Here is a 27,031-nt window from a genome sequence, read left to right as displayed (position 1 = left end):
GTACCCAAAATAAAAAATTGACTAATGCAAAACAAAACTTCTACTCTCAAGATGTTCACAGTTTAGTAGAAGAGAGAAAAATTTAGAAAACAATGCAAAAAGCAATAGAGTATTGTTTTAATTCACATGCAATATGAAAGGAGAGAAGGACGCATCCACTTCAGCCTGGATTCACTGGCCGGATTCACTGTGATGTCTCACCTAGATCAGGGGTTGGCAAACTTTTTCTGTAAAGGGCCAGAGAGTAAATATTTTAGGCTTTGTGAGCCACACTGTCTCTGTAGCAGTCTCTGCAGTTGTTGCATGAAAGTAACCATAGACAATATGTAAACAATTGTGCATGGCTGTGTTCCAATAAAACTTTATTTACTGACACTGAAATTTAAATGTCATTTAATTTTCATGTGTCCTGAAATAGTCTTCTTTTGATTTTTTTTCCAAGCATTTAACAATGTGGAAAAAATGTAAAAAACAAAACAAAACAAAAAAGCCCTCTTAGATTGCGGGCTGCGCAAAAACAGATGGTAGCCAGATTTGGCCAATAGACCATAGTTTGCCCACCCCTGTCCTAGGTTATTGCCACAGAACCACCCTCACCAATATATTCTCCATGCTACAGCCAGAAGAATCTTTCTGAGACCAAATCTAATCATGTCACACATCTGTGTAAAACTTCTCAATGCCTTTTCTTTGCCCTCAGGATAAAATCCAAATGTCTTGATTATGGATTAAAAGGTTCTTCACGATCCTCTGCTGAACCACTTTCATTTCCTTCTTCACGTTCCCTGCTCCCATCCTGTATTACCTGGATAGTTCTTACTCATTCTTCTTCCCTTTACTTCCTCCAGGAGCCTTTTTCGAGACTGGGTTAGGTGTCTGTTCCAGTTTGCTAAAGCTGCTGTTATGCAGAATACCAGAAATGCATTGGCTTTTATAAAGGGGATTTACTGAGTTACAAACTTACAGTTCTAAGGCCATAACAGTGTTCAAACTAAGGCATCAACAATATACCTTCACTGAAGACAGGCCGATCATGTCTGGAACACCCCTGTCAGCTGGGAAGGCACTTGGCTGGCATCTGCTGGTCCTTTGCTCCCGGGTTGTGTTTCAAAATGGCTTTCTCCAAAATGTCTCTGGGCGTCTGTCTTAGCTCCCCTCTCTCAGCTCCTGTGTGTCCTTGCTTCTTTCTCCCAGGATGTTTCTCTCTAAGCATCTGGGGTTCCTCTCTTAGCTTCTCCAGGGCAAACTCTGGGCTTCATCTCTTAGCTTAGTATCTCCAAACATCCTTCTGCATCTCCAAGCATCTCTAAGCAGAAGCATCTGTGTCGGTTCTTGAGCTCTCTTAAGTACTCCAATGAACCAATCAAGACCCACCACAAATGGGCAGGGCCACACCTCAATTGACACAATCCAATCAGAAGGTCTCACGCACAGTTGGGTGAGTCACATCTCCATGGAAACACTCAATCAAAAGTTTCCACCCTAATCAAAAAACTTGTAAGTCTGCCCCTACAAGATTGCATTAAAGAACATGGTTTTTCTGGAAGACATAATATATCCAAACTGGCACAGTGTCCTTCTGCAGTCTTTTTATAGCACCTTGTATTGCCCCATATCACAGCACTTATTATATAGTATTATAGTTCTCTGTTTGCTAGCCTATACCTTCAACCTTCATAAAGACACGCTTAAATCTACTTCTCAACTGGGATCTGGCACAGTTAGGGATGCTCAACAAACATTTACTGGATTAATGAATAAAACTGAAGTGGGGGGATCACCTGAGGAGGCTTCACAGAGGTGTTCCCTGAGCTGTCTTTAAACATGAGGAATAGTTTATCAGATTGACAAGAGAGTGGTTACATTTTCAGGCATCATACCTGATAGCATACACCAGTCATAGAAGTGGGAGAGAGTATGCTGCATTTGAGGAACTCCATGTAGTTGGGTATGGCTGAAGTGCATGTTGCTGGATGGAAAATGATATGAGATGAAGCTAGAGAGATAAACTGAGACCTTATAGGCTAAGGAATTTGGTTTTAATTCTGCAGGGATTGGGAAAACTCAGAAAGGTAAAACTTGTTGGATTTTTATTTTGGAAAGCTCCTTTTGATCTCATTCCTCATGTAGATAGTCTAGACCCATTTAAAATGTCTGGGATAAAGTAGACAGGATCATTCTGGCAGCAGGATTGATTGGAGTTTGATAGCAACTTCAGATCAGAAGAAAAACTTAGAGTCTGCTGCAACAATTCATGTAAGAAATAAGGACCACATGGCTTAAGGAAATGTTAGTGGGAACAGAATGTAAGTATATATTTGAAACTCAGGAAAAATGACTGGGTTGGAAATATAGAATTAGACAAAGTCGTAGTCCATAGATATATGCTGTCTGATACAATAGCCTAACCCACATATAGCTATTTAAATTTGAATTTAGTTAAAATGAAATGGAATTTAAAAATTCAGTTAAGTGGTCACATTAGATACATTACATGTGCTCATTCATCACATATGTTTAGTGGCTACCATATTGAACAGCACAAAATGTAGAACATTTCCATCATTATAGAAAGCTCTATTGGACATTGCTACAAGATTGTAGTTGAACTTGTAGGTAAGGTCAAGATGGTCCAGGGAGAAAGTATAGAACAGGGAGAGAAAAGGCTGAGAGATTTTTTTTTTTTTTAAAGAGTGAAGAAGAAAGGAAAGCCATGAAGGAGATCCAGAAAGCCAGAGTAATAGAATGGGAAACAAATGAGAGTGCTGTCAAGGAAACTAGGGTGGGAAAAAAAAAAGTAATTTTCTACCCACAGGCCCATTTAAGATATGTTGCCAACAATGTTCCCTATTTAAAACCCACAAGCAAGTGGTAACGACAGTCTACCATATATGAAAAGGTAGTCTGTGTACCCTGCTTCCTCCAGTTCCAACTCTTGTTCTAATCATTGCCTAAATGAATTGACTATTTTGACTCCAATTCTTTTCTTCAACTTGCTTTTTTCCTTCTCTCTGAGAAACTGGAAAGACAACAGTTCATAACTTTTCTTTCCTTTAATGCTTGCAAAAATTTCTGCCTTCATGACATTGTTTTAATGACAAGCCAATATAGTAGGTTCAAAATAAATGTTGAAAAGGCAAAGAAGGATAAATCATAGGATGGCAGTGAGACATCTTAGCTCTTCAATCTCTCCTTAATCCCTACATGAAAACAGAAGGTCATCTAGATAGCAAAACCACGCATAGGCAATATTTACAACAAAATTAGAAGATAGTATCCCCACAGATCCCAAAATATGAGTGGAGACAAACCACCTACTGCCATAAAAGCTGCATGGTATTAGCATCTGTGCATGAGGAAGAAGGAACCTGAGAACAGGAGAACTCCAAACAGCTAAGGGAGGATTGGTTCCATACCTTTCTCCTAGCTTCTGCTGATTGCTGGCAATCCTTGATATTCCTTGGACTTGGAGACACATCACTCCCATCTTGGTCTATTTATTCACATTACCTTTACCTCTGTGTTTCTTTGTCTTCGCTTCTCTTATAAGGAAATTTGTCAGTGGATTGAGGCCCACCCTAATCCAGAATGATCTTATCTTGAGATCCTTAATTACATCTGTAAAGACCCTTTTTTCCAAAAAAGATCACATTCACAAGTTCCTGGTTGTTAGGGATTGAATCATGTCCCCCACAAAAAGCATGTTCAGATCCCAACCCCTGGTCCTATGGGTTTGGACCCATTTGTAAATAGGACCTTTTGAAGAGGTTACTTCATTTAAAATGTGGCCCAATTGAATCATGCTGGGTCTTAATCCTGTCACTGGGGGACTTATAAAAAAGGCCACAGAGAGAGAAGCCACTGAGAGCAGCCAAAAGCTGGAAGTCAACAGCACCCGGAAGAGAAAGAATATGCCGCCATGTGCATTGCCATATGACAGAAAAGCCCAAGGACCAAAGATCACCAGCAGCCAGCCCCAGAATGCTCCCGTCTTCTGGGAGAAAGCATTGTCTTACTGACACCTCGATTTTGGGCTTGTTCTACCCTCAAACTGTGAGCCAATAAATTCCCGTTGTTTAAGTCAACCCATTGTATGGTATTTGTTTTAGTAGCCAGGAAACTAAAATACTGTTAAATATATCTTTAAGGGACCAACTCAACCCAGCAAGTTATTCAAAATAAATCATAAGGTAAATGAAAGTGATGGATGAGGAACCATAGAGTCAAAGAAACTGAAAAGATGTATCAAGTTGTTAAAAAAATGGACAAGATTAAACTTTCTTATCTAGAGATGCGTATTTCCATGATGAAATTTTAAAGAACCACAAGGAAGTGAAGATTTGAAAAGTCAGCCTGACAATGACTTATGGTGGGAGGGAGGGAGTTGTGATCAGGATGGAGCCAGTGAAAGAGACTTCAGGGTTGGGGGCAAAATTCTATTTTTGACCTGGGTAGTGGTTACAAGAGTGTTTGTCTTATGATAATATATTAGGGCATGCATCTGTTTGGTTTGGTTTTCTCTATCAGCATTTTATGTTACAATAAAAATATATTTCAAAAGGCAAGAATAAAAAAAAAGAAAAAAAAGTCAAGAAACACACATCTTTGAGACAATGCCTTTCTTTTCCATTCAGCATATTTTGACTGAATCACATTACTTGTTAACTGAGCAGGAAGAACTTTAGTAAAAAAGCAATTTGCAATCATAATACAGTCTAAATAAATATTTATGCTAACAATGGTCACATGAGTTGCTTAGAAGATCCTATGTACAAGAGAGTTTTATGCCATAGTGGCCTAAGAAACCAATTTATAGGGAAGAGGTTCCTTGGTTATAGGTTGGAAATTAGTATCATGAGTGTCCAGCAAGGGATGGTCTCTTGGTAGGAAAGGAGAACAAGGTGAGTAGGAGTTGAAAGGTTTGAAGATTCAGGTAGGCTAACGGGCTGTATTAGTTTCCTAGGGCTGCTGTAACAAATGACCACAAACTCAGTGGCTTAAAACAACAGAAATTTATTGTCTCACGGTTCTGGACAACAGAAAACTGAAATCAAGGTGTCGGGAGGGCTGTACTCTCTCCAGGGGCTCTAGGGGAGATTGTTCCTTGCCTCTTCCAGCTTCTGGTGCTTGGCATTCCTTGGCTTCTGGCTGCTCACTCCCATCTCTGCCTCTATCTCTACATGGCCTTCTCCTCCTCTCTGTGTGCCTCTCCTTTTTATGTCTCTTATTACACTTGTCATTAGATTTTGGGCCCACCTGGTAATCCAGGATAATCTCATTTTAATATTCTGAAACTAATTACATCTGCAAAGGAAAGACCCTTTTTCCAGGTAAGGTCACAGTCATAGTTTCCAGAGATGAGGATATGGACATCTTTTTGGGAGATCCAATTCTGGGATAACCAGCTGCCTTGGGTCAGTGTCAGAGCAAGGGGCAGCAGGACAGCGATTGGCAAGAGCAGTCTGGTTCTAGAACTAGAGGAACTCAACTCCAAGGCAGGGTGAGGAGGGCTTTATCTCAGGAACCAGCCAGAAGCTGACCACTAATAGACGAGCAGGTCAGAGTGGATGAGTGACAGAGATGACTTGATGTTATTATCTTGAATTTCTGAGTCAGGGTTCCATAATCCCTACTAACCAGGACGCAATTGTGCTCCCAGTCTGTGACAGTGCTAAGCTGCTCCAACAAGAGGATTTCCAGGAGACCCAAGAAGATTAGAGGTGGGAGTCAGATTGGACTACAAAGAACTGTAAAGTGTCATCTCAAAAATAAGTAGAATGATAATAGCTACCACTTACTGAGCACCTGCTGTATACCAAGCACCTTACACTTATTATTGCCTCTTTTCATCATAACCTTGCAAGATGGGAATTATTGTTCCCATTTAACATATGAGAAAACTGAGGCTCTTAGAGATTCAATACTTTTTCCGAGTGGCAGAGTCAGAACTGAAACCTATATCAGTCTGACTCCACAGCCATTGTCTTTCTACTAAAACATGCTACCTCTCTACAAATTAGTAGTCTCCCTTGAATTTTACCATCTTCCAACACCTTCTTCTTCTCTCTTTCAACCCTTCTGCCTCCTCATCCTGAAGTTTAGAAAACATAAAATGTTTAAAACATCTGTTTCTCTACCAAATACCTATATTAAAACAATATAACTTGGCTAAGATGAAAATCTAATTATCAGAGCCTTCTAAACCAGAAGTACAGATGTAGACCTCAGCTGTGAACACTTGCTTTCTTGTGGTTGTATCATATTCATCTTACTGTAATCACTTGTAGGAAACTTAAGTGGGGATTTTGTGTACAGTTCCAGTCTTGTCTGTATCTTAAGATGTGGATCTATTAATGATGGGGTAGATTGCAACCACCCTCTGACCCCCTCTAAAATCCTACCAGTGATGTTCTGCAGGTGGTAATATATGAGTGGTTACAGTACTGATTTCCTCTGTAGTGACCCACAGTGGAAAACAGCCTTGATGGAACATGATCAAGGAAGAAGCTAACATATTTTGCCTCAGACTGAACCAGGAATTGATACCCTTTAAGTAGGACCTAATCTGCCCTAAAATAGTGTCAATTGTATCATGGAGTGTCAACAAATTTTGGGGTTCTAGGCCATGGATCGTCAACTAGCTTGAATGAAAGACCAAAGTATTTGGAGCCTGGTGCAAGCCTTAACAGTACTTTTAATTCATCTTGTTTCAGACAATGTAACAGGACTAAGATATTAAAGAGTCCTAGGCTAAACTGACATATCTTGTGAGGCATTTCATAAGAAGTTAAGTAGATGGGTTTCAGGAAAGTAATAATAATAAAATCTTGTGAAGGGCTCAAAGTATTTCAACCCTCATCAACTGTCACCACCTAATTTGTGCAATTTTCTGTGATTGGAACTGTAAATGATGACCTATAAATACATCTTTCCCCCACATTCCTGCAGTGCCCCCTTTCCTGCTCAGTCTCACAGAAGCAATCTTCAATTTGAAAATCCATGAATAATTGCACCAAAGCAAAGTCAGTTTGACAATAATTTAATAACATTTTTTTCTGATGATTTCTAATCTTTTTAAAAAGTTCTCTTAAAATTCTTTGGAATAGGTGTGGGCTGTGGTTGCTTTCAAACAGAGAATTTCCTAGGAAACCAAGGACATGAACACTGCAAAGTGCCGGTTCCCAAGCGCACAGCGTTGTGGGGAGCACGAGGTCATCTTGGAAGTGTGTACTTCTTGGGATTACTGTTTGGCGGATTAGAAGCCTGCAGATTGGTTTTAGGTTAGCCCTGATTCACTGCCCTGGCTGCTTCTGGGGTGGGGGTGGGCGCTGGACTCAAACCAGTACTCGTGGTAAGATTTCAGTGTCAAAACATTCAGAGTTAATTTTTAATTAAACCCAATCCAGGCTCATAATGAAGCCACCAGGAATGATCTGCAATGTTAGCTAAATGGTGAAGGCAACGTCAGCCGAACCTTCTCTGCCCCCACGGTTGTCTGCCCACGTGCTTCTGTCTGTCAGCCTGGGCCTCAGGATCAGCTCTCGCCCCGTATTGGTTGGTTTTCAGGAAGAAGAAACCCGCGATTTAAAGGGCCGTTTCCACCTGCCAGGCATCGTCCGCATGGTCCAACTTGCCTTTGGCACATACTTGGGAGAATCTCCCGCGTTGCTCATGTATTACACTGACTGGCTAAAGGAAAGAGAGTTCCCGAAAGTGTCCCCTTGATCACCTTGGCAATTTCCAAAAACGAAACTTGTGCTCTAGACTAGATCGACACTGAGTCTGCGGGGCACGGACTCCCTGCCCAGGTCAGCAGCGCCACCCCCGCGGATGGGCGGGAACGAGGGCGGGGCCTGAGCCAGGCGTGGTTTTCCGTGGGAGAGAAGGAAAAGTTTTGCCCCACCCACTAAAAACACCCTGCTCTACTCCCAGCCAATCAAGGAGGTCTATGCAAATAGAGCCCCTGTCGCCTCGGCAACCATAATGCATGACAACCAATGGAAACCAGGACATCGCGATCCTGCTCCACGATTGGGACTGAAGTGAAGAGATAGCGGCCCAATGGGCTGTGGGAACAGTCCGCGGCAGGTTGAGAGGCGGGGATATGCAAATATGGTTTGAAAAGCCGGCGGGAAATCCGAGTTTCGCGGGAGGACCTTGGCGCGTAAACCGTATCCCTTCATTCATTGTCAGCAGCAGCTTCCTGGAGCCATTTTTCAGCTGCCGGCCGCAGCACCCGGGCTGCCGCCGCCGCCTCGCAATCCGTTGCATCGGCCGCCCCCGACGCCTTCATCCCCTCCCGGGGTCCGATATCCGTGCGGCCGGGACCCTCCTCTCTCCAGAGCCCCGATTATTTTTGGCCCCTGGGGCTCGTGCGTTGCGGAAAAATAAGTAGAAAAGACAGAGAGGGGGCTCGGAAGCGCCCGGGCGGGGAGGAGAGAAGGAGAGACTTGGAAACTCCGGCTGCAAATAATAAAGAAATAGAAAATCATACATTAATATACCGTAACAATAAAAAGAGCAGGAGCGAGAGATGAGAAAGGGGATCCAGCCCGCCCTGGAGCAGTACCTGGTGACCGCCGGGGGTGGGGAGGGGGCGGCTGTCGTCGCCGCCACAGCTGCAGCCTCCATGGACAAAAGGGCACTGCTGGCCAGCTCGGGCTTCCCCGCTGCCGCCCCGGGCACGTACATCCAGATCCTCACCACGAACACGTCCACCACCTCCTGTTCCTCTTCCCTCCAAAGCGGCACCGCCGCCGGCCCCCTCCTCCCCAGTGTCCCCGGCGTGGAGCAGACCGCCGGCAGCCTCCTCTACACCACGCCGCACGGACCCTCCAGCAGAGCCGGGCTGTTGCAGCAGCCACCAGCGCTGGGACGCGGCGGTAGCGGCGGCGGCAGCGGCCCTCCGGTAATACCCTCCGGACCCCACCGTCCCCAGCCCAGGCGGGAGGTGGGCACGCACCGCGCGGGGTGGGGGCGCGCTGCAAGTCCTCCCGGGAGAGCGCGCGACGGAGCGTCGTGGGCCTTGGCGGCTGCTACTTAAACTAGATGCATTGTTAGGCTTGTATGCTCCCCCCCAGAGCCCGGAGGATCGGGGGGCTCCGTAAGGCAATGGGGATTGCCTGGGCGGCAAGCACATCAAGCACTCCAAAACTTTTCGCGCCCCCCTTCTTTTTCTGCACTTTTCCCTACCCCCACTTTCCCCTCCCCTCCAAAGCGAAGCTTCCTCTTTCTCTGAGCATAGGGAGGGGTCACGCCCCGGATGGAGAAGGGGGTGGGGGAGGGAGTAGAAAAATGGGGAGTGGGGACTCCCGGGGTTCGAAGACTGGGCCCTATCGGGATGACCACCCCCTACAGGCCTTGGAGGCCCGTGGGCGGCCTGGGGTCCCTGAGGCTTGCTAGGAGCGCAGGGGTTCTACCGGGCTGCACTTTGACAATTTGGGGATTGAAACTAAGGGCAACAAAGGGGCCGCAGAAGAGTCGGGGTATGGGAGCTGGAGCTGGAGGCCGAGTGAGGACTGGGGTGTGGGTTCTCTGAGGTGAGGGGCCAGCAGGCTGGCGTCCCGGCCTGGGCGCATCCTGGCGGTGGTGGCGCCCGCGTGGCCCGAGCAACCGGGCCTTCCTCGCCGGCCCCGGGCCTGCCCTTGACCAGCCTCTCCCCTTGCCCCTTCCTTCCCCGCCCTGTCCCCCTCTCCGCCCCCCGGCGACGGAGGGCGGGGGCAGCCGGGTTCCCGTCCCGCCGCCTGGGTCTGTCCCTCTCCCCGGGACCCGCCGGTGACGTTTCGCACACGTGCGCGGAGGACGCGCCTGTGACTGGGGAGGAGGCGGCGGCGGGAGGGGGCGCTGGAGGGGGAGAGGGGGGCACCCACTTCCTCCTGCTCGCCGGCTCCCTGGCCTGGGACGGTCCCGGCGCCCTCGCACCGGCCCCCCGCACCGCCACCCTCCCTGTCCTCCCCCCGTCCCACTCGCGCCCCCGGCGCCCGCCCTCGCCCGGCGCCGCCGGTCTGCTGGGCCCTCTGGGCACCCTCTCCAGCCTCCCCCCCCACCCCCCACCTCTCCCCGGAGCCAGGCTGGTTTCGGAAATGCCCTTACAGCAGCAGGTTAGTGACCGGGACGGCTTGGGGGCCACTGCCGCCGCGGGGACACCGGGTTCTGCTGGGGGGCATGAAACCATGAGGGTAGGCGGTTGAGCGGGGTTTTGGAGTGGGAACGGGGGGTTGGGTGCTTGAGGGAAATGAGTAAGCAAGAAAAATCTAAGTAAGTAAATGCCCCGGCCTCCGATTCTAGGAACCTCGGGGCGGGAGTGTCTGCCCCAGGGGGTGGGTATGGTGTTTACGGGTGTTTTTCTTTTTCAAAGGGGCGGATGGATGGGCGATTGAAATCCGGAGGGGGCTCCTCGCCCATGGCCGAGTTGGGCTCTGTTTTCTGTCTTCCTTCCCTTGTGCTGGAGGGGGAGGGGGCGGGTCAGAGGGTAGGTGTCTCTAGGATTCTTAGGCCACCCCCTCCCTCCCTTTGTCCCGGTAATTTATAAAGCGCCTTTGGGAGATGATTTAGGTCATTATGCGGCTTCTCTTTTTGTTGATCCTAGAAAGAAGTGTGGTCCGGAGGTCTCCCCCTTTCTCCTTTTCTCTCTTTCATTCCCCTCCTCCACGCCTCCTGTCTTACCTCGTGGTGAGGCCCCGACGAGGCTAAAACCGAATCAGAATTAGGTAAATGGTTGGTGGGTGATTCCAGTTGTTCACCTCACCTTGTCTCTGCTCCAAATGGGTTTATTTTTTGGGGGGGAATCAAGATTTTACAGGGGTCTTTAAGAAGTCCGCCCATAGGCAGCACTTTACTGAATGGGATGGGCTTTGGAATAATTAAAATTATTATTTCCTTACTGTTCCCAGTTTATCCTCGGGTAGGATCCTAACTGCTTTCCAGCCCCAGAAATACTCGCAGAATATGCCTGATGTAGTCTCAGCCATCGTTTTAGTGACTAGGGTCTGCCAGCAGGGGGGAAACGAGTACAGTACCTGCTCACACATACAGTATCCGGCGTGTTGGAGTCTCAATCCCAAGAATATTCCAGGCTTTTATTACCATTAAATACTGGCTTGACCAAAACATGCTTGGATATGCTTCAAGCCTATTTGCCCCCTACTGAGGTTGTACTGCTATATCATAAAGCTAACCTGAAACAACCAGCTATTGACATATTTCTTGGATTGGGTTCAGATTTATGGCAGGGGGAGGTAGTTTTGATAATTGCTTTTTTTTTTTTTTTTTTTTTTTTTTGGAATCTTAGAAAGTTTGTTAGGCCAGATCTCCAAGACTGTCTAGCCAAATTTATTTGTAGTTCATTCTATTTAAGTATTTAAAGTATAAAAAAAAAAGTATACCCTTTAAAGTACAGCCCCTTACCACCTTCCAAGTTATTTCAAAACTTTATGCTCCTTTCCATGAGATTATTATTCCAGGCATATAAATGTTGTTTGTGTACATATTCAGAAGCATTTATACCTAAGATTCTAATGTATGTTAAATCATTGGTTAATCTATACTTTTAAGAGCTAGTATTTTGGAGGACTGTAAGAAGTTTATCTAGGCAATACAAAGTCTTGAACATTGAATATGAAGTTTAATGTAGTGTTTTATCAAAATTATATTCAACTCCTGTTTAAGTCTCTTGAAATTTTGTTGGTATTTCTCTAAGCAGGAAGGACAGGACAGGATGACTGTCCCCTCAGTGATTGATTGAGCAAAGATAAGACCCTTTAACCACTTTGTGTTCAAAAAGAGGTTAAGAACTCCCTTGTTGAGGTGATTAGAGCGGCAGACCCAACTGGTTCCAGTTCCAAGTTCTGTCTCAAAAATATCTTACAACGTAACCAGGAGCAAATTCCTCACTTTTTATTAATGGGAGAAAAATATATGACTACTACATTACTAGCTGGCTGGATGGCCCCTATCATAAATTTTATAATCTTTGGCAAACATAACTTAATCTCTCGAAGCTCAGTTTAATCTAGTAAAATAGGAAAAACAACAATGTTAACCTTATAATATTCTTGGTGATTATTAAATATGATAATGCATATAAAATGCATAGCATAATACCTGGCAAATAGTAGATGCCTAATAAAATTAGTATTAAGAAATCTCTTTTTATTTAGGGAAGTAGTGTCACACCAAGTACACACTGTCCCTTTATTTACATACATGAACAAAAAGATTATAAGTTTTCTAAGTTGATACTGTGATTAGTTACTTATCCCTAAAGTAATTTGGGATTTTAAATATACAAAACATTGGCATCCTAGCAGTGGATAAAAGAGCGAAATTTCTTTGTGGAGATGGGGTGTTGAACTGCCTGAGCATTGGCTTGAGAGGTGACAAATTTAGGTCAACTCATCCTCACTTCTTTGCCTAAGACCCACTCCCTCATTGACTCCATGAATATGCCAACTTTTTGGTGCTGTCTATGCTCAGTGGCTTTTGTTAGAACAGTCCTGATGTCAGCTAGGTATATTCCATTTTAGACACTGACCTGTGGGAAATGGAAGAATTCTAGAGAAACCATAGTCAGAAGTGCCATTCAATGGAGCAGAAAGCATTCCATCATTTTCTGCATCTTCATTCTGCTAAAAAGAAGCTGAAATTACTTCGTTCTACTTCTAGAAGATTTGGGATCTACTAATGCAAGAGACAATGGCCTATCACATCTGATGTGATTTAATCCAGGCAGAGCAATCCACTGATTACACTTTGGGAAAGAACCCTCAATGCTTGAAATTTTAGTGTAAGAATGGAAGAACCATAGGTGCTATTTCAGCAGGGTTTCTTTTTTTCTGTAGTATAAAAAAGAAAAATGCCAGGTTCCTGTGGTTCTGTACTCAATAATCTTGCTTCTGCTGAGATATATAGTTGATGCCAAGTTTAAGCTGCAGAGAATTTTTAGTTGCTACAAAACCCCAAAATGGAAGTTCTAATATAATGCAGTGCCCAGATTCAGGCCACACAGATAGCACCACTGTAATCAGTAGCAAGGGTGCCACTCTAATCATCCCCTGAAACAAAGCATCCTTAAATGTGGTACTTTGAGACAGAGAGCCCAAGGTTGCAAACAGGAAGGGGTTTTTGTTTTTTATATAAATCGTCACTTTGTATAGTACTTGGAAGAGTAGATTCTGAGATTAATGTTGTGCTGTGTAAAGCTAACTTGGAAAAACAGAAGTAATACTCTTAAGCTTAGACATGAGTAAATAACACCACCTGGAGACTGAAAGACTGAGAGATTGCATTTATTCTCATTTCTCAGAGGTATAAAGCAGTAGTTTTCCTTTAGCTCCTCTGTGTTTATTGAAACAGTGTAAAGATAACACCATTGACACCTTTAGTCCCTTTCCAAGAGACTTGGACCTACTTGGCAAATAGCTTCAAATATTAATAGTTTACTTTCTGGCTGGTTTTGTAACTTAACCTGATTTACAAATACCCCATTTGAATGCCCAGTTTGCATCCACTTGCCCAGGCTTACCAACTCCCATTCCTTTTTAGCAATCTTCTTCTGACTTTCTAAACTAGGATGAATGCAAATCAACAATTGCCTATGCTCATAAAATCAAGTTCCTCAAAGATTCCCATGAAACCACCCCCAAACATTGCAAGGTAAAAAAGGTGAATTTTAATTCTTGCCAGGTTTTCTTGTTTAATTTTGTTTTTTAAAGAGAGGAATTTCCCTGAATTCTTGGAGAAAACTGAGCATGTGGTTTAATGCATATTTTCATGTTAGCAGCTCAAAAATAGTGTTTCAGGGACTGTATTTACAATTGCTAAAAAGCATTTTCTACTCATCATTTTTCGTGGGACTAAGAAGGGACGATAACTGGGAAGACAGAAAATGCGGGAAACCACTAATAGTATCTCCTTCCTCCTTCTCTGATCCTCTCTGTCTTCACAGGGTGACTCGGAAAATTTATGTAACACAAAGTTATTCAACAGAAGGTACAAAAAAGTAACAGCTATGATGGGGACAGAACCTTAGAGAGAGGGGCAAAATTAATATAGATGGCTAACATACATGGCTTTTTAGTTCAGCAAGAACGAAAAAGGCTTCTTTTCTTGTCTCACTTCTGTTTCACTCTCTCACAAAAGCAATGTGGTTTTAAGAACTCAAAGAATGTATAAGTACAAGAATGTGTCCTCAGTCTCCCTGCAGCTTTAACTGGAGGTCGGTCTTGAGGCCACCTCAGTATAACTTTGAATGACAAGTGATAAAGCCCATGGTTGCCAGACTTGGTATCACAGAGACCATGCACTTTGCTTTTCTGGAAGACCTGAGTGACTCAGACCATTGCTAAGCTTTGTAAACAAAGGCCAGAGTTTATGTCAGCAGGAGGTTGATAGTAGTGAGAATTGACAGCTGATGGGATGGGGAAGGGCTTAAAATAATAATAGAATCATTGACTTCACTTTAGCACAAGTGTCTGGGGCCATTTGTAGTGGGGCAACATTCTTATGTTCCTAAGAACAATGGTTGAGCATAGGCAATAATTGATATTTATGATGATCTTTGAATCATACCACTTGAGAGCTATGAAATACACAGAGGCATCTGACCAGTCTCCTTCATTTTGCAGGTGAGATAAGGTCACAAGCTAGCTAGTGGCAAAGGCAGAATTGAAACAGGCCTCTTGACTTCTCAGAAGAAACCTCAATTACCAAGAGAAGGTCAATTATGTCTCATAATAACTATAGGAGAAAAGTGGGATGTGTTTAATATAGTTTATATTCCCGTCAGGAGTGGTTACATTTTTTTTTTCAGTGTACACACACAGAAGGTGTACATAATATACACATACTCTGAACAGTTTGCTTTAGGGTGACAGCAACGCATTCCCAAAGACACAAAATGAGCGAGGCTGCTATAGAAGCTTAGTGGAAGGGAAGCTCTTTAGGGAATAAAAAAAATGGAAGAAATGACCAACTCTCATAAAAACATGATGTTAAGATATTGTTAAAGTTTTATTTGGTATTTGCTAATTTGGTTATTTAATGTGGGTATGACATTTCTGGTGCTCAAGAAGCGAAAAGTGAACTTCACATAGAAGAGAACCTAAAAGGATTTGGGAGAGGGACTTAGAGTGACTGGTGCTGGAGGTTTTGTCCTTGGCTGTCCACACCCAAAGTCACTGTTGTAGTTCTCAAGATCCCCAGGTCCTTGCCCAGGAACTTTGAACAAGGTGCTCTTCCTGTGTGGTCAGCTCCAGAAAGATTTCTGGTTTAGCAAAGTGGCTAATCAGTTAACTCTTTCGGAGCAAGTCATCATCCCCTAAAAGCTAGAACTAATTTCCTTAAAATGTCCTTTTACTGGTGGAGCTGAGAAAGCTTAAAAATAGAATCTCTTCAAGCTCTGAAGCCTAAAAGTGAAACATAATCCAAGATGGCTGTAATTCACTGACTCCTTAGGGACAGGGATACATGGTTTATCTGTAATCCACAAACCGAAAAAGTGCGGGGTACAAATTTGCTGTTAGAGCCAGTGAGCATTGAATAGCAATTGATGAGAGTCATCAATGAACTTGATTTCCTCTGGGAGATTTTTCGTTGAATGCCCTTGGTCCTTCCAGTGTGCCTGTCTACCCTGAAGATTCTTTGGGCTCCTTCAGCATGCCCTTAACTGGCTGCCCAGAAGGGCTACTCTGGGCTCTAGTTTTCGTGATACTGAAATAGGGAGGCTCTGGACTCAGGGTCAAGGGAAATGAACTTTGGGGCCTACAGATTTATCCCTTCTATGCCCTTCCCCATTTCTGCTTTAGGGCTCCAGGAATACATGATCAGAGCAGCAGCCTTGAGGCCCCACCTCACCTCCTCTGAGCCTTTCTGGGTCTAGCAGCCCCTAAAATTGAAGGGGGCTCATGTAAACATAACCCACAATCCCCATCTAAGAGGTGAAATGACAGGCAACCTAGTATATTGGTCGAGCCAGGGTTCTCCTGGCTCCACCACTCACTAGCTTTGTGACTTCGGGCAAATGAGATAACTGCTGGATCTTCATTTTCTCATCTGTAAAATGGGAGAATGATAGTACCTCTTGGGGTTAGGTAGATTAAAGGAGTTAATATTTGTAAGATGCTTAGAAGGGTGCCTGGTGCCTAGGAAGGAGTAGGGTACATGCTGGAATTACCCTTCCCTTCTGCGGTGGTCTCTTGGGCTATCCCTTCCTGATTTGTTTACTTAAGGAGCCCTTGGTGTTTGTTTGACCCCAATAGCACCTCTCTAAAAATGGTGACTGTGGGTGGTTTACATCTAATGCAGTCTTCAGGGTCTGTCTTTCTCTATAAGCTGTCCATTGACTTGGAGGAATGAACAGAAGAATAAACTTCTTAATTATAAAAGTACTTTTGGTAGTAATAGTGCCATGAATAAAAGCTTTATTTCTATAATTAAATGTGTTAATAAGTTACACTATTAACATAATTTCACTTCTCTACTGTAAACTAGGGCTTAAGACTAAATGGCAGGATCAGGGCCTTGGAGCTCTCCGGGCCTTGGTGGACTTGGGGGCCCCGGCCGGTGTGGGGGGGTTGGGACTCGCTTTCCCCAGGCAGCATGAACCTGCCTCTGGGCCTCCCTTTCCCGTCTCCCTCTCACCCAGTTTTTGATGTTAGGCCTATTCCTCTTCCTTATCACTCACCTCTGCCTGGCTCTTAGAAGGATGCTGGAAATTGCAGCCTTCAATGGCTGCTTCCTGGACTTATCAAATTAATTACAACCCTTTTCCCTGGCATTTGAGCTATGGTGAGAGCTTGCTTTTCCCGTTTTGATTCCCATTCCTCCTGACTCGGATCCTGGCATGGCAGAGTTCAGGTGACTGTGGGTTTCCCTCTGGTTCATTTGCTAGTAGGTTCTTGCTTTTCCCCACTTTCCCTTCTCTTGCTGCCAGCCTTCCCACTGGCCTGTCAGGGCCAATGTCAGGAAAACCTCCTGCTCAGATCCTTCCCTGCTGCCCCAGTGGATTGGATCCCTCCTCCTTCTCTCGAGTTGCTGGTTCTTCCTGTTGCACATTATATTCTGTACCTTGTGTCCTGATCATTTGTGTTCTGGACCTAATCCTTCTACCAGCCTATAAGCTCTGAGCAGTCAGTATGTGGCTTTTTCATCATCATCTACATTGTAGACTCTTCAATATTTGAGAAGAGGCATTTTCATTAGACACCCCCACAATGTGCCTGGCACCCCAGGAGTCCTATTGGGGATACTAAAGAAGTATGAGATGTGATCTGCCTACTCTTGAGTTTATAGTCTGTTTGGGGCAACAAGATTTAAGTACAGGTTGATTTGCACGCCAGACTAAACAGCAGTCAGGTAGAAACAAGACTCATCCATCCCTCAGTTCTCCAGTGACCAGCAGAAGTGCCAGAGAAGCAGGTGGGAGGCATTGGACTCCAGCGAGGCCATGAAGCTGGAGGCAACAGTTCCCATGTGGTCAGTCTGGGAGCACATTGGGGTACACATTTGAATCCTGTGGGGAGCTTTAAAAAAATACTGATTCCCAGGCCATACCCAGACTAATTAGAATCTCTGGGGGTGGGATCAGGCAATGTGCACCCTCAGTTGGAACCACTTGGCTATATACAGAGAGGAGACTGGGGAGCCTGTTCCTGGCTGGGGGAACATCATAAGCCCAGGGAGGGAGGTAGAAAGTAGGTAGGCATGAGAAACCAGTTGGACTGGCATTCATATAGGGGAATAATAGTACTTAACTTTGGGTATGTTGATAAAATTGCTCTAGAGTAGGAGTTGTCTTCCTATGAGGGCTGGGCAGGGAGTAAATGGGCTGGGATGGGGTGGGTCAGGGGATGGGGGTTGAGGTTGAACAAGGAAGAGATGCCTTATTAAAAGGGGCCCTTTGACCTAGGTGATGGCTGCGATAGGGGAAAGCAGGCCCTGGGTGTTGCCAGATCTTCAACCTTCTCACAATGCCAGAAATCTACCAGTTTTAGAATGTTGGCTCAATTAAAAAGAAAAATGTGCAGGCCAAACAAAATACATCTCTAGGCCAGATTTGGTTTAAGGGCTGCCACTCAGCAGCTCTGGTCTATGGGATAATAATAGCTAATGTTTATTGAGTGCCTGCTTATATTGAGGGCACTGAACTAAATAAATTCTTTACCCGCATTAGCACATTCACTCCACATAACAACCTATGAAGTGGGTATTATCATCCTTGTTCTGCAGAGGAGGAGACAGACCGTGAGGGGTTAAGGGGCTGGCTCAGGGCCCCACCAATAAGTAGGGCAACCAAAATTGAACTCAAAGAGCTTGGCTCCAGAGTATCAACTTATTCCTAGTTTTTATCCCTATGGTCTCTGGCATTGTATTAAGTTCATAGGAGGGATCTGTGCCAGTTTGAAGCTGTTATGAACCCCAGAAGAACCATGATCTTTTAATTCAGTCTTTTGGGGTGGGACCTTTTCATTGAGTGTTTCCATGGAGATGTGACCCACCCAACTTTGGGTGAGACTGTTGATTAAATTATTTCCATAGAGATGTGACTCCGCCCATTCAGGGTAGGTCTTGATTAGTCTACTGGAGTCCTTTAAGAAAGCTCATGGAGAGAAGGAGCTCAGAGAAGCTGAGAGTCATTTTGGAGAGAAGCTAAGATATGTAATCCAGAGTTTGCCCCAGGAGAAGCTAAGAGCCAACAAAGATACTTGGAGATGCAGACGTATATATGTTTGTAGATGCTAAGCTAAGAGATGAAGCCCAGAGTGTGCCCCAGAGAAGCTAAGAGAGGACCCCCAGACACTTAGAGAGAAATGCCCCAGGAGAACCAAGCAGAGAGCTGAGAGAAGCTAAGAGAGACAGAAACCCAGAGACATTTTGGAGAAAGCCATAGAGAAATGCAACCTGGGAGCAAAGGACCAGCAGATGCCTGCCAGGTGCCTTCCCATCTGATAGAGGTATTCCGGATGCCATTGGCCTTCCTTCAGTGAAGGTATCCTCTTGTTGATGCCTTAGTTTGGTCACTTTTATGGCCACAGAACTGTAAATCTATAACCTAATAAAACCCCTTTATAAAAGCCAATCCATTTCTGTATTTTGAATAACGGCAGCATTAGCAAACCGGAACAGGACCCAAGGTACCTGTCAAAAAGAAATAATCCAATTTTCCACGCTCATCTGATAATAAGAATTGTCTGTAGCACTTATTCGTGATGTAGATTTCCAGGCTCCTCAATCAGAGAAGCACCAAGGGATTCTTATTTTCTGGAAAGTTTTGGGAACCCCCCTGTAGGTAGTTGCACACAGGTAGAGGTCAGGTCATTGAAACTAGAATGACCAGGTGAAGGTGGAACCTCCTGCAGGATTGGTGCACATGGTGCCCATTTTAACTCCTTCCTCATTCGAAGAGAACAGCCCTGCAGACCCCTGGGACCTCAGCCTGGTGCATTAGTACCTCATGCCCACCCTTGTGTTACCAACTTCTGGGTTCCCAGGTCATTTCCAAAGCAAACAATTCCAAGACAAGTTATCCAAAACCCAAGAAGAGGTGCCGAAGGGGTTGAGAATCTAAGCTCAGAAAGTTCAAAGTGTGGGCACTATTGCTTGCATGCCAGGCACCAACATCAGCTGGGAGCCAGGGGGAGGTCACCTGTCGGACACCCTGCTTTCAGGGGTTACTCTATGTGGTAGGGGAAGGCTTTCCATTCTGTCGGGTCTGGACCTTCAGGGAACAGGTTATGTGGAGGACAAAAAGCCAGAAATTCCCCAGAGAAGAGAACCAGTGCAACCCATTTAGAGTATGGGTGCTAAAGAGCTAGTGAGACTGGAACCAGAACAAAAACAGTATGGAAGCAAGGGACAGTTTTACGGAGAAAAGAAATGTAAGGCCAAGGTTTTAACTCCTGGAGCTAGAGGGAGTGGATGAGGCTGAGCTTTTGTTCTGTGCACTGTGTGGAGGGAATGGTTGGTCTGGTTTGGTACAAGTTGATTGTGAGTAACATCAGCTTTCTCTGGAGCTGGGACTGAGGACTCGAAATGTGGGTTGACAGAGAGGTTACAGTGGAAGTCTTGATGAAGAACAGTAGCTAAGAACTGGTCTCTCTGGCTGGGAAAAGAAGAAAAATATTAATAATGTGGTTGCCACAAAAACCTTTCATTTTCACTTATCCCTTTGTTATATGAAAACGAGACAAATTCATCAGGTTGATTTTGGGGAGCAATACTGTCAGGGCTCCCAGAGACCAGCCATCAGATGTTATTTATTGCTTGCTTTACCAGGTCTGAGTCTGCTCCCAACTGCTTTGAGAAAGCCCACAGTTTGCAACCTCTGAAAGCAAAGAGCCAAGTAGAGAGTGCTGTATATAAAGAAAGGTCACATAATTATGTCCTGAACTAAAAGATGGTTCTTTCACCATTATTTCCCATGAGCTCTGACTTTGCTGGGTTTTTTTTTTAGAAATAAAAAGGAACTTATTTCTTTTTAAGCTCCTGCATATTAAAGTTTAAGAGTGAGTCTTTGAGTACTCCTGGAGGAATGAGCCATGTTAAATTATAAGTATCTTATAATTGATTTTTTTAAATATATAGCTTGTATTTAAGCCTATTGGCAGCACTCCTTGAATTGACTGATTTGTGTTGCTTATATTGGGTAGTAGAACTTGTGATGATCTCACTAAAGTGCTCAAGTTTTCAGCCTTTCATGTCGCTGTTTTCTTAGCACTTCAGACACTAATTCTGGGAAGAGTCTCTAGGAGGTAAGGTTTTCCACCTTGGAGACCCATGACACCATATTAGGGTACAAGCATGGGACGAGAAGAGCTGGGTCCAGACACTTGCTGGGCCTCTTACCAGCTGGTGGCCTTTACAAATTGTATCTATGAGCTGTAGTTACCTAGTGATGCTGTCCCCTTCAAATGGTTGTAAGGATTTCATGAGATAGTGTTTCTAGGAAAAGTACTCTGTGTTCCTAACTCAGTTTCTTCCACACAGTAGAAACACTTCAGTGTTGGCTGAATCTGAATTCTCCATATTTTTACCCCTTTCAGTGTTTCCCGGTTTAAATAAACTATTGAACAAATGTTTGTTGAACCTCCACTTTGTGCAGAACACAGTTTCCTAGACTCAGGGGGATTCAGAGTTGACCAAAATGTCCCTCTTGCCCCCAAGGAGTCTTTGGGAGGCAGGGAAGATAAAGCATGTTCATCAGTAGCTGTGACAACAAGATGGTAGATGGGAAGAAGATATCAGTGAAGCTTCTTAGGTGTCCACATGTGGGGGAGAGGACAAAGAAGGCTTTTGGAAGTTTTAAAATAGAGCAGGTTTCGGTATAATTGACATTTTCGGCCAGATAATCTTTGTTGTGGGAGCCTGTCCTGTGCATTGTAGAATGTTTAGCAATATCTCTGGCCTCTACCCAGCAGATGTCAATAGCACTCACTCCTCTACCCAGTGTAGCAACCAAAAATGTCTCTAGACCATGGCCAAATGTCCTCTGGGGGGTCAGATGTCCTCATGGTCAGCATCGTCCATGATTGAGAACTACCGAACTAGACCTTGAAGAAAGGACAGTTAGGGCATCATATAAGCGCATCTTCTACATACAATATACATTTAAATAAAAAATACCTTACACATTTAAAAAGCAAATTATTTCTCATAAGTGAATTTTAACTTTGGAATGCCTAGCTCTTCTATGCAACACCAGAGTTGTGATCCACCGCTCTCACTCCAGGTGGGTGGTGCAGAGAAAATGTGCGCCAGGTAGCCAGCCAAATCCTGTCTGTGATGTGATCAGGCGTAGTAGTAATTGGCCACCAGGAAGCCTCTCTGTGACTTGGAGAGGAAAGGATCAAAGTCTGCAATTCAGGAAAGGCCAAGGAAGTTTTTGCATTTTTCATTTACTCAACTGGGTCATTAAAAGAACTGCTTGGGATCAGTTGCTCGGCACACTTGTTGATCCCAACTTTACCCTTTCGTAAATGATTTGGGCACATCACTTCCCCTCTAAACCCTGTTTCCTCACATGTAAAATGAGAGAAATCGTGGTGCCCACCCCTTTGGATTATTGTGAGAATTAAATGCATTCGTGCATGTTAGCGCTGACTTTGGCACCGGCCACATGCTAAACACTGCAGTGTTTGTTGTCTTCACATCATTTGAATAGGTGTAAATAACCATCATGTAAATTATAACCAAAACAAGTCTTGATTAGTTAAAAGTTTTATAAATGTATATATAATTAAAGTTAAAAAAAAATAGATGTTACCTGATTTTTTTCTTTAAGATGAATGGGAAAAAAAAATTAGCCCAAATCAGGCTGGCAAAAATTCTTCAGCACTAACCCTGAACCTGGGTCTGCTTTTAAATAATCTTATCAATTTAACACCATCATTTATTTACAAACACTAAGTACTACCATGTTAGAAGGTGTGTTTCGGATGTACTGATAGTTCCTTTTGAATACCGGGCCCTGTCTTGAAAACACATGTGAAGGGTCACAAGGCTCTGTTGTAGCACAGATTAGTCCTGGTGGTTCACTTCTAAAATTGTCTTTCTGGCCATTGGTGGACATTTCTTCTCCCTTTCCCTTCACCTTTAGCCAAAACAGCTACTGGTTATGGTGACAGTTTTAAATTTGCCATTTGTGGTTGATTATGTTATAGAGGTTGGGAAGGTGGGGCAACCGCTAGTCATTTCTTGCTTCCTGCCTTGTTTTAGACTGCGAGGATCAGCTTTTTAAATTCCTTGAACTTCAAAGTTTCCTGTTCCATATAGTAGGGTGGCCAAGGTGTGGCCCTTACACATCGAGAACCTCTTGAATCTCTGGCATGAGTCAGCTACTGCCATGCCATTCTTTCCAGAACCAGCTCGGGGACCATACCTAGGGACCTCTCTTCTGACTTTTTCTTTGGAGTAAAAGAGATTGAAGTAGAATAGTGCTGTGTAGTCAGTTTTCATAAATATTTGTTACATGGGTGGATCTATGACTGGACGGAGCTAGAGATGTGTTGCCACATTTGACAATAACAGATAGCCAAGTGCTGAGCTCTTGAGTCTTGCTTTTCATTTCTTGAGTATAAATATAAGGTGGTTGAATTGGCTGCTGGTTTTAGGTCTCCTGATATTTTTGCACGTTAGTGTCTCAGCAGGAATAGGTAGGGTCCCCAAATTCACATGATTAGGAACTCAAATTTATTGCTCTGGAGGACTACTTCATGTTAATCAGAGTTCTGATAAGCTGTTAAAGTAGAATGCAAATTGACTGATTTACCCTGAGAAATAAAATGGCCAAGCAGATAATTGTAGAAATTGTCATTGTCTTGTTTTCTCCGTGAGAAGATTATTTGCAGAGTCACACTGAAGGAGTTGAATGAGTCTAATAGTATCACCCAGCTGTTGTAGCTCCCTCTAAAATGTACTTGCAGAGGTGGGACTATTGCTGCCAATCAAGGAATGTAACGGACAACTGCTATTTGCTCAGGTGTTCATTTCCATGGCTCAGTTGCCTTTTTCTTTTTTTTTTTAAAGAAAATATTTGTTTTTAGTACATGCTTGTTATTTAAAGAAGTCAAAGACTATGTAAGTCGAGTAAAAATTAAAATAGCTCTTCATTCCCTCCTACTCTTGCTTCTCTTTCCAGAGGAAACCAATTTGTAGCCTGGCCTTTTCCCTTTATGTCCAAATGCAAATATAACATGGTTCAACAATACAAAAAAAAAAAAAAAAATTGTACCTTGCCATTTTTACTTAGCAATGTATCAGACATCTTTCTATCCACATCAATACACCCATAGATGTTCCTTATTCTTTGTAATAGCTGCAGTGATACCTATTGTGTGGATATGCCAGAGTGGATTTAGTTATTGCCATTTGATGGTAATTTCTGTTATTTCTAATTTTAAGTGTTGGTATTATAAACAGCGCTACAATGAATATCCTTGTACATATATTTTTATGCACATGCATGAGTATTTCTGTAGGCTAGATTTCCATATGTTGAAATTTTGTATCACAGAGGACATACATTTAAAATGCTGATAAATTTGCCCTCCAAATCATATTCCTGCCATCAGTGTAGAGAGTGTTTCTTTTCTCATATGCTTTCCAACGCTGGGTAACATTAGTCCTTTTGCAATTTTGCTAGAGTGATAGTTGAAAATCATCTTATCTCCTTATTTTTAATTTGTGTTTTCTTAATCATTACCGCTACCAACTGCTACTACTATTACTGCTACTGGCTAAAATTTATTGTTTTTTTATGTGCCTGGAATTGTTTTAAGCACTTCACATTCAATTTACTAATTTAAATTTCAACATCCCTATGGAGTGGGTATGATGATTATCCTCATTTTACAGATGATGAAAGAGAGATGGATTAGTAAATTTAAGCATCTTTCCCCTAATTTGCATTTCCGTGAATTGCCTCTTTAAATCCTTTTTATTTACAAAACTATTCATAATTTTCCTTTCAATTAACTGGAACTTATTATGAATTATAGATATTGGATGCTCTGGTATCTATATAGTTAATATTTTTTCTCAGTCTGTCATTTTTATCTATTCTGTAGTTCTACAGATATTTTGTGCTTTTGCTCTTGACATACATATATAAAAGAACAACCTTTATAATTTATGTGTTTGGTGGTTTGCTTTGGGAAAGCCTGGCCTAATCTCCAAATTATAACAATATTTTCCCATGTTTTCTTTTCTGGCTTTATGACTTTATTTATTATTTTGATCTTTAACCTCTTTGGAAGGGTGTTTGTGTATTTATGTGTTGAGAGAGTGTGTGTGTGTGTGTGTGTGTGTGTGTGTGTGTGTGTAAGGAGGTGAAGGTGTGACTGTTTTTTCCCAAATGGATAGCTGTCTTTTTCAAAGGTTCAGCTTTTCCCAATGAATTTGAAATGTGACTTTTACCATATTAAAGGAGTGTGCATGTGGTTTGGGTTTTGGTCTGTGTCTGGTCCTTCTACTCTGTTCCATTGAGCTCTCTTTCTAAGGAAGCAGCACGCTGCTTTAACCAGAATTGATTTATGGGATGTTTTGTTATAAATTGGGAAAATCCTGGCCCCTCTTATCTTGTGCTTGTATTTTTCATTAAAGTTAGTTTTCACAATTATACTTTCGCATTTTTACAGGTTGGGGCTCCCTCTCCCCCATCCACTGTGAATTCAGGGCAGTATAAAAGATAATCATTGCCTACACTTACTGGATAGTTTTGTGCCCCAGGAATAGCAATGGCAATCGTGTCCAACATGTATTATTTCATCTATACAGCAACCCTGAGTGGATCAGGACTGATATCCTCTTCTGTAGGCTCAGGAATTCAGCAGGTTGTCCAAGGCCAGGTGATTTCAGACCCTCTGCTACCCAGACATGTGGAGTCTCCTCGCAGCATGTAGGTTACTAGGTACTTTTCAGAACTCTGCAGGGTGATCAATGGCATTTGCAGAGTAGGGTGTTCATGCTGTGAAGGGGAAGACCTAATGAGATCTCTTCTAAGGACTTATATATTGGGGCAGCAAGAATTTTAAAAAATTCCACCTTGCAAAGGGCATTTGTTCAGATTTAGGACAAGAGTCAAGGTGGGTGGGATCATGGTGAAAAAATGAAGTCAGAGGGAAGACAGATCACTTATCAGATGCTTTTTATTATGCCACACACTTATTTAACCCTCGCTCAGTGCAAGTAAGATAGTAAGATGCAGCTCTGACCCTTAAGATGAGGCAATGTGATGGGAGAGCCCGATGTACACAACCATAGGGAGAGTTTCTGCCTTTTCAAAGGAAACACAACAAGCGTTAGCTCTGGTGGGGAGGGATGAGGGTCTGTGGTGGGTCTAGAAACGCTTCCCTGAAGAAGGTCCTTTAAACAGGAGCATCATTTGTCTGTGTTTAAGTCAATCTACCGAACAGTCTAAGCCTCCCCTTTCCTTTTTGATTCAGTCCCTCTCAGGTGCCTTCTGTTGGTTCCTTAGGGGTGAACATCAGGACAGTAAGTTACTTTAGAGAATTTTGAAGCTACCTCCCAAATGGGAAGTCCCACTGAGCTCCACCAGGAGCCTTGGAAAAATAATCCTACTTTTGGTAGTAGAGTATGGATTTTGTATGTTACATGGACCCAGAGGCCCGTGACAATGAGTCCATTTGAAATAATAATTTAAAATATCTAACAGAATAGCTGTGCAGAAATATTGCCCCAGAATATAAATGATGAGCTGCTCAGTGAATATCTCATGCGCATGTAATTAAGGTGAAGTTTGTTTTTATATCCTAAGTCTTCTACCTTTGTTTCAACAATCACTGGTCTAAGGATAGAGGAATAGCTATTAATAAGTCTTCTAGGCATTTATAAAAATGGATAGTTTTATATTGTTCATCTGTTTAATCATTCCATATTACCTGTTCTTGTGTTGTGTGTGTGTGTGTGTGTGTGTGTGTGTATAAGGTTCTTAATCAAAAGAATTCTCATACTTCCTGCATGACTGCCCTCTTAATTTTCTGAAAGCCATGAAGGTTTCCTTCCATATCAAAAGGTAAATGTGTAATCATTTTATTATTTATTAAGCACGTGCTACCGCAGCCTAGTTTCTTATGTCTGTAGATATGGCTGGAATATCAACTCCATTCCCAGCCTCCCCACTCATGATATCTGTCTGATCACAGCCTAGCATTGCTTTGGGATCATGGCCTGGGGTTGGGGGGCTGCTGGGGCTGAACTGGCAGAAACGCGGCATCTAACCCTGAAGTCTCAGCTCTGACTTGGCCTACCAGGCTTTCCCTCAGACCAGGGCTTATGCTTTAACTCTGCCCAGCTCTGTTAGCAGTTTTTCTTTACATTTCCTTTAAAATACTTTCAACGTCTCCCTTCCCTTCCCCCCAGTACAACTGCCCTGGCATCCTGGCTTTTTCCATTCCTGACAAATGATCTGTGCCCTGTAACTGTAGCTCCGCTGTGCTGATAACTGTTGAAATTAGACCTAGAATCTAAACGTGGCTTCATGAAACTATGAGCAAGACATTTCTCTCTGCAGTATACT

The 27,031-nt window shown here is 43.4% G+C and overlaps 1 protein-coding gene across 4 annotated transcripts in view; it reads left to right on the top strand.

The window, feature by feature from the left end:
- Positions 1-8,426: 8,426 nt before the first annotated feature.
- E2F3 (E2F transcription factor 3) overlaps positions 8,427-27,031 on the top strand; it is a 75,645-nt gene continuing 57,040 nt past the window's right edge. For 2 of the 4 annotated variants that reach the window (XM_037842966.1, XM_037842965.1), the window contains exon 1: positions 9,852-10,100. In XM_037842966.1, the coding sequence (XP_037698894.1) occupies positions 10,083-10,100 (18 nt within the window). In that variant the 5' untranslated portion in view covers positions 9,852-10,082. Of the gene's footprint in view, positions 8,909-9,851; positions 10,101-27,031 lie in introns of those variants that run through there. The other 2 variants (XR_005217878.1, XM_037842964.1) reach the window with 2 other exon arrangements.

The sequence above is a fragment of the Choloepus didactylus genome, chromosome 7 (assembly GCF_015220235.1).
Source record: "Choloepus didactylus isolate mChoDid1 chromosome 7, mChoDid1.pri, whole genome shotgun sequence".
Classification (NCBI taxonomy): domain Eukaryota; kingdom Metazoa; phylum Chordata; class Mammalia; order Pilosa; family Megalonychidae; genus Choloepus; species Choloepus didactylus.
This window is presented reverse-complemented; position numbering and strand designations above follow the sequence as displayed.